The sequence below is a fragment of the Culex pipiens genome, chromosome 1 (assembly GCF_016801865.2).
Source record: "Culex pipiens pallens isolate TS chromosome 1, TS_CPP_V2, whole genome shotgun sequence".
Taxonomy (NCBI): domain Eukaryota; kingdom Metazoa; phylum Arthropoda; class Insecta; order Diptera; family Culicidae; genus Culex; species Culex pipiens.
This window is the reverse complement of record NC_068937.1, coordinates 50,043,981-50,060,889: the sequence shown is the minus strand read 5'-3', so window position 1 is coordinate 50,060,889 and position 16,909 is coordinate 50,043,981. Positions and strand designations below refer to the sequence as shown.

The 16,909-nt window shown below is 41.0% G+C and overlaps 1 protein-coding gene across 5 annotated transcripts in view; it reads left to right on the top strand.

Annotated features, from left to right (window-relative positions):
* The first annotated feature begins 395 nt into the window (after nucleotides 1–395).
* The window catches only part of LOC120432354 (cation-independent mannose-6-phosphate receptor), a 259,577-nt gene continuing 243,063 nt past the window's right edge, over nucleotides 396–16,909 (top strand). For 2 of the 5 annotated variants that reach the window (XM_052711700.1, XM_052711701.1), the window contains exons 1-4: nucleotides 398–581; nucleotides 8,134–8,996; nucleotides 14,868–15,864; nucleotides 15,923–16,909. In XM_052711700.1, coding sequence (XP_052567660.1) covers nucleotides 8,799–8,996; nucleotides 14,868–15,864; nucleotides 15,923–16,909 — 2,182 coding nt within the window. In that variant the 5' untranslated portion in view covers nucleotides 398–581; nucleotides 8,134–8,798. Of the gene's footprint in view, nucleotides 582–8,133; nucleotides 8,997–14,867; nucleotides 15,865–15,922 lie in introns of all 5 variants that reach the window. The other 3 variants (XR_008212785.1, XM_052711698.1, XM_052711699.1) reach the window with 2 other exon arrangements.

The window sequence follows — 16,909 nt, the reverse complement described above, 5'->3', positions numbered from 1 at the left end:
AACCCCCCCCCCCTCGTGGACAATTGTCCATACAAAAAAAATCTTTTTTGTATGGAGCGTGGACAATCGCCATACCCCCCCCCCCCTAAAGTGTCCACGTGGTTTATGGATGGTCCCTAGATAGATTCAACCATAAATTACAGCTTGAAAATGTGTTTAAGATTTCCAGAATTTTAACAAAAAACTAAACAATAATGAAAGTTTTGTGGAAAATGTGAAAAAGGCAAAAATTTTCCCCAAACTCCCTTATTTTTTTTGCACTGTGCTCGTTTCTGAAGGGCGTTTTGCGGCTTTTTCGCGTTTGACAGTTTGTAAATGTCACGCACACACACACCTTCAAGCGTGCGCCCTTTTTGTTTTGCACAACGCGAAAGAGGAAAACACACCAAAGAATCTGCAAAGCAAAACAAAAACGCCGTCAGTTCGGTTCGATTTCGATCCGGAGCGGGTTCTTGAACGGTCTCGGTCGTCGCGAGTGAGTTTCTTCGAAGTGTTTTCTAGTTGAAGTTATCAAGTTATCACAGGACTGCGAAATATTTGTCGGTTCTTTAGATTCAGTCAGCAGTGGATTCAGCAAAAAGGTACTCATCGTCAAATTAAGGCAAATAAAGCACTTTTGTCGATGTCATTTTGGGTGTAGCAAATATTTTAAAGAATTTTGCTCTTATCTCTGAAATGAAAACGAATAATAATTATTTCTTCTTTTTGAAGGACTCGCTCTAAATAAATGCAAAATATGAGTCACCCCGTCGATGACTCGCGGTTTCTTTTGTCGCAATATCAGCTGACAGAAACAAAAAAAAAGTGCTTTTTATGAAGAAAAATTTTCGCGAAAAAGTAATACCAACATCGCTCTTGCAAAGTTGTGTGTAAAATGAATGCATTTTGGTTGCGTTTGTGTTGGTTGGGAAAATCTGTGGTGCCAGTTGACAAACTTAAAAAAATGTGGGTATTTTTACTATTTTTATTTCTTTAGTTTAGGATATTCAACTACCTAAATCAAATTTAATTTAACACAAACGCAGCCAGTCCGATGAAAGCATGCTGGAAAGTCTTGTTATAAGATTACGCCTCGAGCACTTATCTGATAATTGCAATATATCCGATAACACCCGAAATCGTATTGCAAAAATTAAAGCGGCCAGCCCTGCTGCGTTGTGTTTACCGCAGAGAGGATTTTGAGAACGGCACACATTTCACAGAATCTACAGGGGAGGAAGGATGCGTGGACATACCGTACCAAACGCTCCGAATCAGATGTGGTTGGTTGTGTAAGACTTAGTGTATGTTTGGCGAATGATTATATTTTAAGGGAGTGGTGGGGTCCGGTGTGGGTCCGGTTCGAGTTATTTTGCAGAAAATGATGAAATGTTTTTTACCAAAACCCGGAATTCTTCAACAAAGGAGAGGAGACCCCCCTAGGGAAAAGAGCATGTCGCGTTTGTGTGATGCTCCCGGTATCTTCGCTTTTTTTCGGTGAAAAATTGGCGTATTCGCGGCAAAAGTAGTTTAATTCGTTAGTTAGTGAAGAGAGTCACACGGGAAATGTGGAATATCAGTGATAATAGGTGTTAGAATGTGTTTAATCGCGATTTAAATTGTGTTGTTTTGGTACAAATTGTTCAGCCATATTTGACAGGAGGCAAGCAGAAGAGAGAAAAATCGACGAAGAGAAGCATAGTTGGAGAGATTTGTGTTGGGTGAGAGTATTGGTTCGAGTAACTTGCGAGAGGTTGGCCGTGAGATGACATTTACAGAGATGAAGAAAAATCGACGAAACGGATAGTGTGTGTGTGTGTGCTGCAGAAAAAGAGCTTTTGCTCTTGCAAGAAAAAATAAGGAGAGGCTGTGCAATTTGTTGGTGTGAAGAGCTGCTGAGCGGGGCCGGCCCGGCGGCTCTCTGTGAGAGTTTGAAAGCTTTCGTCTACAGTTGGACTCGAGGATGTCGCTGATGCATCGGGTGAGAGCGTTCTTTTTTGTTCTCTTTTCAGCTGCTATGGTGGGTGGGCTTGAGGGGGAAGGGTGGCTTGTTGTGGGATGCTCTGGTTGTTGTCGGTTTGCTAATGCATATTTTCCCGCAGTTAACACACGTTAGTTTTCGGTTTGGGACAATCCATGAACCACGTGGACTCTTTTTTTTTTTTAAATCTCAAACCCCCTTCACCGCCCCCCCCCTCCACCTTGTGGTCAATTGTCCATACTAATGAAATCTTTTTCTGTATGAAGTGTGGACATTCGCCAGAAACCCCCCCCCCCCCCTCCTCCTTTCCCCTTAAGTGTCCACGTGGTTTATGGATGGTCCCTTTTTATTAATTTTGCTGCTTCCGTAAACGTAAAAATGAATCGCATTGGAATAAATGATGATTGAAATTAAGGCGCATGGATCTTATCTTTCCACAGCCGGCTGTCTAAGATTAGATCTCAAACAAATATTCGCGTCGGGATTAAAATATAAAATACACTGAAATAATAATAACACTTTCTCAGCAACAGCATCCGACTGCTTGCTTTGAGAATAAATTTTCAATCCTGTTAAAATAATAAACTTCACTTAATCTAAACGGGAATTGTCTCAACAGCAGCATCCGATTGCTTGCCTTGAGAATAAAAATCTAACAGTTAACTTCATTTTTGCCAATGGTCGTATCGCTTGCTTAGGGCGAATCCCAGACCTTTACCCATCACAACTACCAACTCCACGCGACATTTACGCATCCTTGTTGTTTAAATTCGATTAAATTTGATCAAATGATCAGTTTGATCGAGTTCCACAATAAGGTTGGGAAAAAGAGCCTGCGGTTTCGCTACCTTTTTCTAAGTAAGTTCAGCATCAACACTTCCCGTGCTCCTAATCCTTATTCCTCTCCCGGTGAATGGTGGAGATGGGAGCGGCCGGCAATGGATGGCTTTCATGGTGCTACCTGTCCTGTTCTGGTAGAATTGGTTTTAATTCCCTCTAATCAATTTCTAAGCAACCTGGGCTGGACAATTATCACACATACATGACGAAATCCAGTCTGCAACCCGCTAAGATCACCATCTCCATGCGAATGCGAATGCGAATGCGAAACCCGGAATTCTTCAACAAACAGTTTCAACGTCGTCGGTTTCAATCTTCAATAAATTTCCATTTTTCTATAACCAGGGTTGTACAATATTATTATGCCCCTTTGAAATGTTAGTCTTGATTAAAAAAATATTCAGAATATTGTTTTCAAAAAGATCGGAAAATTTCACGAATGTTTCATGTTTTTAGCTGTATACGCACTTTGGAAGGAAGTTAAATTTTAAATGAGCAGCACTGCCGTTCTACCCATAATTGGGTACTAAAGCCCTATGTCAATTTTTATGTACAACGGTAAAAAACACAATTACAATCCATTTCTGATCACTTTTTTTCATTTTAACGCAAATTTTTTTTTGACAAGACAACATTTTTTAGATGAATCAACTATGGTCCCCTTGGAACGAGCTGTCAAGTTGGAGCTTTTCTGTCAAGAAGGACCGCGAGGTTAATTTTTCAAAATTGATTTAAAAATCCATTTTAAACTCTTTGTGGTCGTACAAAGGGTCATTGTACTCAGAAAAACAAGCTTTATCGCTGTAAACAATAATATCAGCAATCTAAGCTTCATTTTAGGACCTAATTGTCCCATGGTCTAAAAAGTGCAACTGAGAAAAACTCTATTGAAATTTTTCGACCGATTTCTGTGTTTCTACGCATAATAGTCCCGTGGGTTCCTATCCGTCCTATGTGTCCCTAATCGCCCCAGTTAGTAGTTTATCACTCTTATTTATGATCCTCTTGCTATACAACAGGTAAACAAGGCATAATGCTTCGTTAAACTAATGATTCTATGAGAGAAAATACTTGGTGGGACAATAGAGCATTCTACGTGCGTATGTATTGCGTGTACGTACACGAAAATAAAGTGAGGTTAAATTTTGTCAGCCAGCAAAACCAAATGGTGCGCTAGTGTGCGTACGCGAAACGTCATAAAGCTCTATAGAGATCTCCACGGTTTCTCTCACGCACACCATCATTCTGTGTTAGTATTTGTATTTGAAGTATTGTTTTGGTTTTTTTTCCTTTGCTCTGTCTGTTGACGTCTAAGACCGTAGAAGATCCATCTCGACGCAGGGTGTCTATTGTTTTGGTTTTGAACGATTGTGATTGGCTGAATTCCAAGCAGCTGATTTTGTTTACACTTTTTTTACGCAGACATAGGCAAATCGAGTAGATCAATCGTCTGTAAAAACCAGCTGTTTACCACGTGCTCGTGGTATAACAAAGGACACAGCTGATTTTGACAGACGAATCATTCTACTCGATTTGCCTATGTCTGCGTGTAAATTTTGTTACAAACTCACACACTCTCGCGCGTGATATAAAAAAGGACACAGCTGATTTTGACCGACGAGTTATTCTACTCGATTTGCCTATGTCTGCGTGAAAATTTTGTTACAAAATAACACACTCTCGCGTGTGGATATCTCTATTATGTGCAGAAGTGTAACGATGGGACAAACAGACTTGGTGTTGTTTTTGATGAGTTTCCGAACAAAGGACTAGATTTTATGTGTTTTTCTAGAAGTATAAGACAAACTTAACTTTAAAATGTCAAAAAGTCAAAATCGTCCAGCCTTAACATTGAAAATCGGACCATTAGTTGCTATCGATATATCGACATTAGAAAATGGTGGGTTTTTTGGGTGATACTTAGAAAACTTCCATTTTCACGTTTCTTTTCCTTTGAGCAGATGATCTCAGCAACCAGAGAGAGAGAGATCCTTAGTGTCTTTTAGACAATGTTATAGTAAATTTTCTGAACTTTTCAAAAAAAAAATTTTTGGAAATGGTCTGCCGAAAAACTGCAAATATTTCGCTAAAATCAAACATTTGGTGACTATATCTTGAAAACAGCAAAGGGTTCCGGCGAATTCAATTTAACATAAAAAAAGTTGAATCAAAAAATTGTTTGTATGAAATTCTCAAAAAATCATAACTCAGTGGAAGATTTTTTGACCGCCTTCTCTATGACTCAATAGTGGCGGATTTTTGGCCCCTAAAACATATTTTTTTTTTCAAAATCAAAAAATACGTATTTTGGGAAATTTTGCTTTTGTGAGAAAAAAGACATTTTTTCCGTGTACCAACTTTTTTTCTAAATAGTCCTCAACAATACCTACAACTTTGCTGAAGACACCAAATGGATCAAAACATTCACTTAAAAGTTACAAATGTTTGAATATTTAAGTATCATTTTGTATGAACAGCGGCCAAAATTGTATGGAGACTTGTATGGGTTAACCAATGACACAAAATAACTTATAGGGGGATGGCCCCCACAAAGTTTGAGTCAAATAAAAAAATACTAGTAAAATCCATTTCCGGTTTTGGTAGAGAATTGCTCTTTTGTGAAATTCCGATGTACCGCAAAAAAATGTGTTTTGCGAAAAAAATAATTTTCGTCAATACTTTGATATTTTGAAAACCAATGAATGCAAAACATCTGGGCTGGTGTCCCACCTTCCTCCCCCTTCGACTTTGGTCAGAGTCGAGGGACATAAACATTTTTTCGATGTATCAACTGTGGTCTCCTTGGACGACCTGTCAAGTAGAATCTTTTATGTAAAAAGGGCCGTAAAGATATTTTTTTTAATTTGATAGAAAAATTCATTTAAAACCGTTTCAGGTCGTACAAAGGGTCATTGTACTCAGAAGCTTATTTAATAAGCTGATAATATGGACAATACTATCACAAATTTAAGCTTAATTTTAGGACCCAATTCGTTATTTTTCAAAGTTTTTTAAACTTTGTTAATCTCTATTCTCTGGTTTCTTGACTTAGATTTAGGCCTCAATTTTTATTTTTCTTACATTTTTGCATCGATCATTAGTATATAGCAGTTATTATTTTCGAATTTTATGTTCAGTGTCTTTTTTGTGATTTGTTAGTCAAGTTTTTTAATTTATTTCACATTTTTGCAGATTGGATAATTTTGTTTTCTTGTGCCATTTTTATTTAAATATGAGAGAGTTTCCGTGTATACGAAACGCGTCGGTTCGTTCATTTATTGCTCTTCATTTCGATACGATTTTTGCGAAGTTGGCGTGACTCTGCGGTGTAAATTTGGTGTTAACATTTTATTTAAAGTTCATATTATGGGTATCAAGTGAAGTGTTTGCCTAATTTTGAAGATTATCCACAAAAAAATCAAATTTAAAAAAAAGTTTTCATTTTGGTTTTCATGCCATTTGACATTTGCTTCGGCGCTGTTTCATTTTCCGTCGTTCCGGAGACATTTTTTTCAATGGGCATAGGTTGCATAAAACTTTCTGAGATAACTTGGATGCAAGTCCAAATCGTACCTCTTTTCATCGCAGGGGATCGCCATCTCGTTTCGTCACAGGGGGTAGATATTCAAGCTTCGATCTTGTAGTAGTGAAATTCGAACTGTTCAACGCGATAAATGGAAAAGCGTGAGAAACAGTAAGCGTTAGGTTAATCGTTATCAAAAGTGGATGCTGTTGCTGTGATATTTTGTCGGCGAAGGATTATCCTGAAAAAGCCGCTTCTAGTTTAGGTCCAGTTTTAATGAGACTCGGTTTCACGATCTTGCGCGTCCGGGACATCCTGAGCAGTGCATCCTTTTCAAAGAATTTATGAATTATTTGACTTTTCTCCTACTACTCTTAGTTTTCGTTCACTCTTTTCTTCGTTTTATTTATTCATGTAAAATCCTAATTCAATTCTTCTACCTTCCTGTTTTAAAGTCAATTAATTTTTTAACTTTAACTATCTTTATCATCCTGCTTCTGTTCTTTATGCGTCTCCATTTATAACCAAATATTGTTTTCAGCAGGGTATGCTGGTAATTCATTATAAATTGAATATAAATTAATAATTATGTATTATTACACTTAACACCCTACACAACACCACTGCAATCATAAATCGGAGCGTTTGGTACGGTATGTCCACGCATCCCTCCTCCCCTGTAGATTCTGTGAAATGTGATCCGTTCTCAGAATCCTCTCTGCGGTAAACACAACGCAGTAGGGCTGGCCGCTTTAATTTTTGCAATACATTTTCGGGTGTTCTCGGATGTACTGCAATTATTAATATTGACAAGAAAAGTGCTTGGGGCGTAATCTAATCACAAGACTTTCCAGCATGCTTTCATCGGACTGGCTGCGTTTGTGTTAGATTAGATTAGATTAGATTAGATTAGATTGTGCCATTTTTATTTAAATATTTGATCAGTTCTGAAACATTAAAAGGCAAAATCCAAATAAAATGTTGATTCAGTTACATTTTTAAACAAATATACGATTGTAAAATGTGAAAATTTTATCTCAGGCTTTATTTTTAAATTAAGACACTCATTTAATTTATTCAACAATTCATAAACAGCCTAAACGATCAGTCATAGAACTTTTTATTAAAAGCAGTCGCGGACCAGAGGTTGTTGTCTACCCAATGTTCTAGAAAGATTTTAGCAAAACCAGTTTTGCCCGAACTTCTTGTGTCTGGAGTTTTCAGGCGAAAGGCGCTCAGCTCGGCTCACATGCGCCACCAAGTGCCGACTTGAAGAACTAGCCAACCCTATATAAACACGTGTCTTTTTTAATGCGAGCTTCAATCGGTGATCTACCGCCGAAGCGGAAGGTGCTCTCAGCTAATAACTGGTAAGCTCGTGGGTTCAATATATTTTCTTCGTCTTTGTCATTTTGGTTATGACTGTAACATTACCACTGCATCTTTTTGGTCGATTCTGGTTATTATTTGACTCTCGCGTTAAAGCCCTGTATTGATTTATGAATTTAAACATCTATTGTGTGCCATTGTATTGATACACAACGAACACTTATGCTGCCAGACATACTGCGTAAAGTTAACCGCAGTGATGACTCATCTATCAACACAGATCTGAATCTGCACACGCCATATGGATGGGACATTGCTGTTTCCAAAACTGTCGTTTTAATGTAATGTTTAATCGACATTTTACAAAAAAATCAAAATGAAATGGCAACACCGCCCAAACTAAACCTGCAACGTTTTCCAATTTTTTTACATTTTTCCACACTACAGTTTTACTAATCGCCACATTATGTCTGTTTTCCAGGTCCCTCTCTCTCTCTCTTACACTTTCTTGGAGTGCTGGTGAATCGCCGACTCAACGCGTAGCAGTGCAGAGCCAGCAGAGAGTGTTCGTCACAGCTAACTGAACCAAAGAGTGCGGCACGGTACTACAACTAAACAACACCGAGTCGGCAGTAGATTATAGTGCGGTCGCAGGTGGTTTTGAACGGACGTAATTGCGAATCGATATGAAATCAGGAAGAGAGGAAAATTAAGGGATTTTTGGTGCATTTTTTGAAGAAAGGTTGGGAAAGCTGATTTGAGGAAGATTTCAGTGCTAAAAAATTCAAAGTGAGGCCGTTCTTTGTTCAAAACAAGGTGCACTTGGTGGATAAGGCTCTCTTATCAGTGGTTCACGTATTTGTGTCAACCCCGAAAGGTGTGTAAATACTAAATTTACACCACACTTGGTGGTAGTCCGCTGTGTGTGTATTAAGCTTCATATAGCTAAAGGTGAACTCGTCGTAGAGAGAGCACACTTGTTGAAAATTGTTTGTGATACAAATCGCGATAGAAGATCGAAAACAAAAAGGCAAGTCTGCTTGAGAATGGTGCTAATTTAGAAAACAGCTCAGTTCTAGTGAAAACAACTCAACATTAGCACACACGAAAGTAGTTAGGAGAAGACACAAGGTCGCGTGAAAAACCATGTCAACAAGCGGAGGTGATGGCCATGGCCGTGACGGCACGGCGGTGGAAAAATCGATAATCCTCCCCCGGCAGGCGCCGCCGAGGAGGACAACAACGTCGAAATTGATAACAACTTCTTCGGTTCAGCTGTTTCTGATGGTGGCGGTGGTGGAAGCGGTGGCCTTGCTTCCTGCAGGATCGCTCGGGAGCAGTCTCGTGAGTATTTGCTCTCGTTTGTTGTTGTTGATGTCGGGTTTAATTTGCTTACACATCACTGAATTGGGTGGGTATGGGCAGCAAAACAGATAAGCACACGTTTTCTGCTCGTTATCGGTGTCGGTGTCTGCGCTGAACGGCGTGGAAGCTAAAAGGGGAATGCGATTTTGTTATTGAAAGAGGATGATGATATTATGATGATTCCGACATGGCTTTGGATGAACTGAGCCAATGCATTAACACTTTTTTCTCGTTTCTTTAAGTTTTTGTTTTTATTTGCAGTTTTAAGCCGATTTTACAACCTCTAAACATTATCTTTGGCATATTTGCTGTTTTTCTTGAACTGACAGTTGTTTTCAGTTTTGAGAGTGTTTTTTTACATTTTTGATTTATGTCAACATAATCCATTGAGCTCTAAAGTCACAAAAAAGTGCGTCAAACTATTTGGGGGAAGAAGTCATTTTACCCATACAACTCTTTATGCAATTTTTGCAGCTGTCCATACAAAATGGTACACACAAAAAATATTACGGTAATGACAAAAGTAACTTACTTTTGAATTAAAAAGTTGTTAAAATTTGCTACATTAAAAGTTTTTTTCTTGTTTTGAAAATGCGCCAGCATTGCTCGCGTCTGCATGTGAAGCTCAACTTGAATTGTCGACGAGGCGACGAGGCGACGAAAATCGATCGTCCATGATTTTTTACAGATTTTTCGAATGAATATTTCTCGAGAAATGATTTGGAAACGAAGCTTGATTTGGAGTCGGTGCCAAAAGCAAACCCTATACCTTTCTTTAGTATTCAATTCAATTCAATTCGGTTTTATTGGTGAATAATCAAGATACAATGAGTTATTTTGAAGTGCATAACAGAGTTTTGGAGTTCTTTACAGCTGTGTGTTGCATCATAATCCACTTAGGAACAATTATTTCTTTAACTAAGGCACTAGCAAGAGTAAGAAAACCTTTCTTTAGTAAGAAAGGCAAAAATGGAAATTTTCTAAAATCTGAACGGTAAATCCGAATGAGGTCAAATTTGTTTCAGAACTTCGATTATGGTCTAGATTATGATATGGAGAAAAAAAAAATTAAATAAAATGCCAAAGGAATAGTTTTGGCATCTGGTGAAAATCGGCTTTTACCTTTTTTAGGGTTTTTTCCCCCTCACAGTAAATTAGTCCACAAGCTGTAAATCAAGAACCACATTACCGACATGGATGAAAATTTGGGAGGATGTAGGGCTCGAAAAATGTATTTTTTTGGATAAATAAACAATTTCAATACTTCAATTTTCGACCGAATTTTCATTTGAAAACCGCCTGATCAGGTGAAAACACACTCCGAGTCCCCTTAAAAAATGGATAAATTCAAATTTGGTATGGAACTGGTTCAGGTTCAGCACATCCCCTTTCAAATGCGCCCAAGAGAGCTTAAATCCATAATGTGGGCTCTGAGAAACCCCCTACCACAAAATTGAGCACTTTTTTACCACACACGGACGTCACGCGTGTTCTACAGTAAATAAAACGCCAAAATTCGGATATTGAAGATAGACCAATTCTGTCATTGTCAAACGATCGGGCGTCGAAAATCGATCGTCCATGATTTTTTGCAGATTTTTGGAATGAATATTTCTCGAGAAATGATTTGGGAACGAAGCTTGATTTGGAGTCGGAGCCAAAAGCAAACCCTATACCTTTCTTTAGTAAGAAAGGCAAAAAGTGTTTTTTTCTAACATAATGTTTATTTTTTTTTAAATAAATGTAAAAAAACCAAGCACATTTTTTTGAAATTATCCCTGTAGTGCTAAATGTTGTGTATTCTTGCCATAAAAGGTTTCTTTTCCAATTAAAAGTAAAATACTTTTACCAATACAACGATTTTGTCCCATAAATGCATGGTAGTATCCAAAACTTTCCAACTTTTAAATTGAAATGTTTGAACTTTCTACGAATATTCACCAACGCGAACTTTTAATTCAACGAACGATCTTTTTAAATTTAGAGTAATTTTTCTTTGTGTGTAGGGGAATAGCATCTAATTCCAGCGTGCCTCTAATGTTGGCAGGTCAGAACTTTGACATTCAAATAAAGCTAATTAAAAGCGTTTTCAACTGAACTCGAGTGATAAATTGCTCAATAAAAAGTAAGCAAGCAAGTTTCTATCAAAAGTTTTGAAAAATTAGTTGTTCAAATAGTGAAAAGGGACCATCCATAAACCACGTGGACACTTTAGGGGGGGGGGGGGGGTATGGCGATTGTCCACGCTTCATACAAAAAAGATTTTTTTTTGTATGGACAATTGTCCACGAAGGGGGGGGGGGGGGGGTTCGAGATTCCCAAAAAAGTGTCCACGTGGTTTATGGATGGTCCCAAATCAGCCAATTGGATTGAGTTAGGAGCGAGTGCTTAACCTGCCAAACATACGAGAATTTCCCCTACTTACATATTCAAAATTTGTATCTCTAGAAGGAATTTTCTGAGCGATTTGGTGTCTTCCACAAAATTATAAGCAAAAAGGTCCTAATTCTCAGTTCAAAAATCAGAAATCATTCACTCATCACCGAACGAATAATTGCCGACTAGAGCGCGCAACCATTTGCGAGCGAACACGACACGCTGGCTGCCAGCAGCTTGGTCAATCGCTTCACTCAATGAAACAAATACTTCGTGAATTTCTTTTCCTGCTCCGTCCGTCAACCCGAGTCATACACGAATAAGCTCAGAGAGGAGAGAGCACTTGGCCTGCAATGCAACAGTTTGCCGTCAATTAGAATTTGGCATGATGGAAATTGCTACCAAATGTGTCATTGATATTCTGTTTCGCGAGTGACAGAGACTTTTGGAGCAATCAGGACTCTTGGTTATAGGTGAGAGTTGGCAGCCCTGTCATCGAGAGCAGAAGCTGGCGGTGTGCGGTCCGCGGAATTTGAATTTTTTAGTCGGCAGTTTTTATAGCAAATCGCGTGGAAAGTAGTGAAAAGATTATACAATATGTAGATTTCCTGCAATTTTGAGAATTTGAGCAGTTTTTTCGCGATTTTTGTTTTCTACGCCACTTGGTCAAGGGTTTGACAGTTCATCGCGGCGGCTTCGCTCTTGCAGTAGTATTAGTGAGATGTGGGCTAGCTCGTTCTAAAGCTAAGAGCAAGATTGTCCGTTCGACGCAGTGATGAACGCAGAACGCTGTGCCAGTTCGATTTTTCCATCAACTGTCAGTCGAACAATCTACAGGGGTTGCTTTGTTCAATGGTCGATGACTGGCAGGCTATTATGACAGGCGCAAAATTTTGCGTTTGCGTCCAGGTCTGACGGACAATCTTGTTCTTACCTTAAGGGTGGTATTCAACTCGTTAGAAAAATCAAATAGTGCGGAAGAAATAAAAGCAGTTTGCCAAGGAATATTATTGGAAGTGTCATCAAGCAGCGCTCAAGCCATTGGTACTGGAGAAGGTGTTGCAGATGGAGAAGAAGTACAGCTAGAAGGTTGGTCGGAGAACGTGGATATCATGCTGAAGCAGCAGCTGACCAAGAATTGCCAGCATATCTGACGCCAGGATGTGAGTCGTGTCGTCAGGAATAAGATTAAGCTGCTCAATATATTTCGGACGCATACGAGCAAAATAGGGGACAACTCTCGGGTGCTTAGGACAACCAGAAACCAGAAACTTGATGAACTGAAATTTTCACATTTTGCCTGCTTTTCAACAATTAAATATTAAATACGCGCTGATCCCTGTTTTGCCTGATGGGATTAGAAGTTTAAAGATAGTTCGAGGACCCGTCTGGTTCTTGCTCTATGTTTAGGCGGGGCCAGACAATGCCCAATCACCTCGGAATTGGGCCGCTAGGATCTCTGCCATTCTGAAATGGGTCATTAGAAGCAGCGCGAGGGCTGTCACCACCTAATACCCGGGTAATATTGAATATTCTGCTTTTATGCAATGTTAGCCTTCTTTCGAGGATTTTCAAAATAGTTTTAGCATAAGTATACGTGCCCACCCGCAGTTGCTACTCCGTTATTGACCAGGACCTTCAGAAGTAACAGCTACGAGCCATGGGAGATAAGTGTCTTTCCTAGTTTCGCAACTTCTTAAAGGCTCTGATCGGTACCGGCGCCGGCTACTACCAGAGGTAGAGTAACTGGGAAGTTGATGGAAATGTTAGTGGATGGAAATACGGATAAAAGAGCAGCTGTATTTGAGGCATGAGTATTCAGGATTGATACTTGTATTTGATGAGAGCTGATAGTTTGGTATTTTAACATCACTGGCTGTCAGGGATTGAATAATCGCAAAAAATCATTTTCGCTTGCTCATTGTTTTTTTTACTGTAGTTTTTGATAGCGTTCTTTTACATTCTTTTTTAATTTTACGGATTCAAGAAATTTTGCTGGAAATTTTGTAATGAATTATCTGTACATCGAAAAATATTGTAATGAACAATATTTAAAAAAGAATCATTTCTCAATTTACCTTGCATTTTTTATGTTTGGGAACTAGTAAAAAAATCAATGCTTTATTGGTCTTAAAAAATATTTTTCTAAATTATTAAAAATTTTGTGGCATTTCACAGTATTTACTAAATTTCACGGCCAGGGGTAAATTTCACGGATTACGCGGATTCCACGAAATCGCGAAAAATCACTAGCCCTACTCCTAACCTAGTCGCAGCACCTAGAAGGACCTAATAAAAATAAGCTATCAATAAAAAAAGAGAAATTGTGATTGTAATTTTGTTTGGCTACGATATCCTGCTAGTAAGACTTTTTTCAGGGCAAAATATTTTTTGGGATTATTTTTATACGTCTTCGAATCGAGCGTAAAATTTTATGTAAAAGTGCCTCAAATTCGACGTACAGCCCCAACGACACGAGGTATGAACATATTAACTTCGGGTTTATGTCAGGGACCAAAATACCCTTAGAGCAAAGTTTCACATTAATCGAAGAGAGTTTTTTTTTGTTCTTAACTTATTTTTATTAGGACCTTTTGGGTGCTGTGACCAGGTTAGGGCTGAGGATCGGTTAAAACTAATATATAATAATAAAAAAAATAAAAATAAAACTCCGTACTTGGAGGGCCTCGTGGCGCGGTGGTTAGCGGCTTCGGCTGCCGATCCTTAAGATGCTATGGGGTGCGAGTTCGATTCCCGCCTTATCCTCCTGGCCTTCTATCGGATGGGGAAGTAAAACGTCGGTCCATTTGCGTAAAAGAGGTTTTGGGTGACTCACCACACATAACCTTCGGATGCCTAGAAATGAGCAGAAACTTGCAACAGAGCCCACAAAAGACCCGGGGGTCGTTAAAGTGTCTTGCTTACTTGGAGATCATGTAACTGACAGGGGTTACTTGATCCAAGCGGGTCTTGCAGGTCTTGAACCTGGCGATGTACTCGGAGAACATGCCCCACAGCTCAGCCGAACTGTAGAGCACTTCCCCAGCTTCCTTCTCCGTAGCTCCACCGTCTCGGGAGCCACTGCTTCCTTTGTTGCTTCCTGCGGGTCGAGGGCGATCCTTGGATTTTCCGCTCCCGGCAGGGGAAGAAACTCCGCCGGCGTGAATACTGGAACTGCAGGACTCTGCTTCTCCGCTTTACTTGTCGGTGGTTTCGGTTTCAACGCCTTGAAATTTGAAAAGATTTTGAAACCGTGCGAGCGTTTCTGTAAATTTACTCAGCGTAAATTTACACGCTCGACAGACCGAGCGAGCGACCTCAACGAGTCGTTCTGAGAGGTCTTCCTGATAGCAATCTGGATAATAATCCTGAAACTAGAAATTTTGTTATTGCATTTTTTAGAATCCGAGTTTTCTCATTTCTCCACAAAAAAAAATCTTTCAAAAGGCTCACTAAAATTTCTCTAACTTCCAGGTCCTCAACAGCAAAAACTGCCTCGTCCAGGAACCGCTGTACAACATCACCTTCAACCTCACAACGCTTGACTCGGACCTGGTGCACCACATCAAATCGGACATTGGTGAAACGTTCACTTTCGACGTGTGCGACCACCTGAAGCGGCCCTGCAACGGCGTGTCCGGCGGTGCCGCCTGTCTTCTGCGCCAGGACAAATCTGAGGTGCTGCTGGCCCGGGAATCTACGCTGCAGCTGATTGATGGCCGGTTGCACTTTAACTTTAGCGGCGGGGATGCCTGCAGGAACGGGAAGAACTACTCGCTGGATATTATACTGATGTGCAGCTACGCGCCGGAACCGGAGCCGATGAGTGTGGTGCCGTACTCGGACGATCAGTGCAATTACTTTATCTTTTGGCGAACGAAGCACGCTTGCGCGCCACTTCCGGAGAGGGTGCGGGCGAATGAGTGTGCCGTGCGGGATCCTTCCGGTCACGTGTTCAACCTGCTTCCGCTGAGTCAGCTAAACCATCGAGTTCCGGATCGGAATGGGTCGCATTTTTCCGTTACCGCTTGTAAACCGGTTCATTATGGCCACATGACCATGTGTCCGATTGGGAGCAGCGTTTGTCACGTGAATGACAGCGAGTCTGATTATACGAAAAAGTACCACGATTATGGACAGACGGACGCCAATCCGACAATTGAAGATGAGAAATTAGTTATGAATCTCGCTTCCGCCGAGGACAAGTGCCAGAACTCGAAGATCTTCTTCGAATGTGACGAAGCGGCAACGGATTTTGGGCCGGAATATCTGGGCAAGGAAGGCTGCACGCATTTGTTCACGTGGCGAACGTCGTTAGCCTGCAAGAAGCGCGAGTTTTGTGTCGTCGTTGACCCGAACAGTGGGTTCGTGTTCAACATGAGCTCGTTGGCTGGGAAGCAGATTAAGCTGGTGGAGGCGAACAGGACGTACGAGTTTGCTATTTGTAAAACGTCGGATACGCAGTGTCCGGGTGAGTAGATTTGGATTCCGTTGCTATTTTCAAAACTAATCTCAAAATATATTTCTAGGATCGTGCGAGATCTCCTCGGTCAATTCCCAAACAGTTTCACTGGGGAACATCAACGCCGATCTCCGGTACAACATTACCGGTGCGCCATACCTGCGCTACGAATCCGGCGCAGTCTGCAACCAGTCGAGCAACGCCCGCTGGTCAACCAAGATCGAATTCATCTGCGAAACCGATAAAGGCCAGACCACCCCTCCGCCGAAGGTGGTCGAGAACACCGGATGTGAACTGATCGTACAGCTCGAGACGGAGCTGGCCTGTTTGCGAAACATTTCCTGCTCCGCGATGAACCTGTCGAACGACCGCGAACTCGACCTCACTCCGCTGATTTCATCTCAACGGAACTATCTGGCCGATGTCAACGACACGCTAACCGCCGTCAAAAATAAGCAGCAAAAGTTCTTCCTCAACGTTTGCCGCCCTCTCCTCTCGGAGTTTGGCCTGGGATGTCGCGGAGGTTCCGCGGCTTGTGTGGCCGAGCAGCGCCCCACGGACAAAACACCAACCAACGAGCTCTCACTCGGCTATCCGGACGCATCGCTGGTGGTCGTAGGCGATCGTGCCCACCTCAAGTACCTACGCGGGGATCACTGTCCGCAGGACAACGCCACCGACCTGTCGACGGAGATTGAGTTCTACTGCGCGCCCAAAGCGGGTCACGGCAACCCGATCCTGCAGGAAATCCTCCACGACTGCCACTACCGGTTCGAGTGGCCAACGAACGTGATTTGCCCGGGTGTGGTGGCGGAGTTCCGACCAAAGGCCTGTGAAGTATTCAACGCTGAAACGGGTGCTACGATCACGCTGCAGAAGATCTTTGCTTCCGGGGAACTGCAGGTCAGCCCGAGCAAGGGCAGCGTTTCGGAGGAACTGAAGCGCGGGAAAATCCAACTTTGCGATAAGAATTTGACGGCGCTGGTCGATTACAAGGAGCAAGCGCTAAAAGTGCACTTTACGGCGAAGGATCCGAGCTGTGAGGGGACGGGAG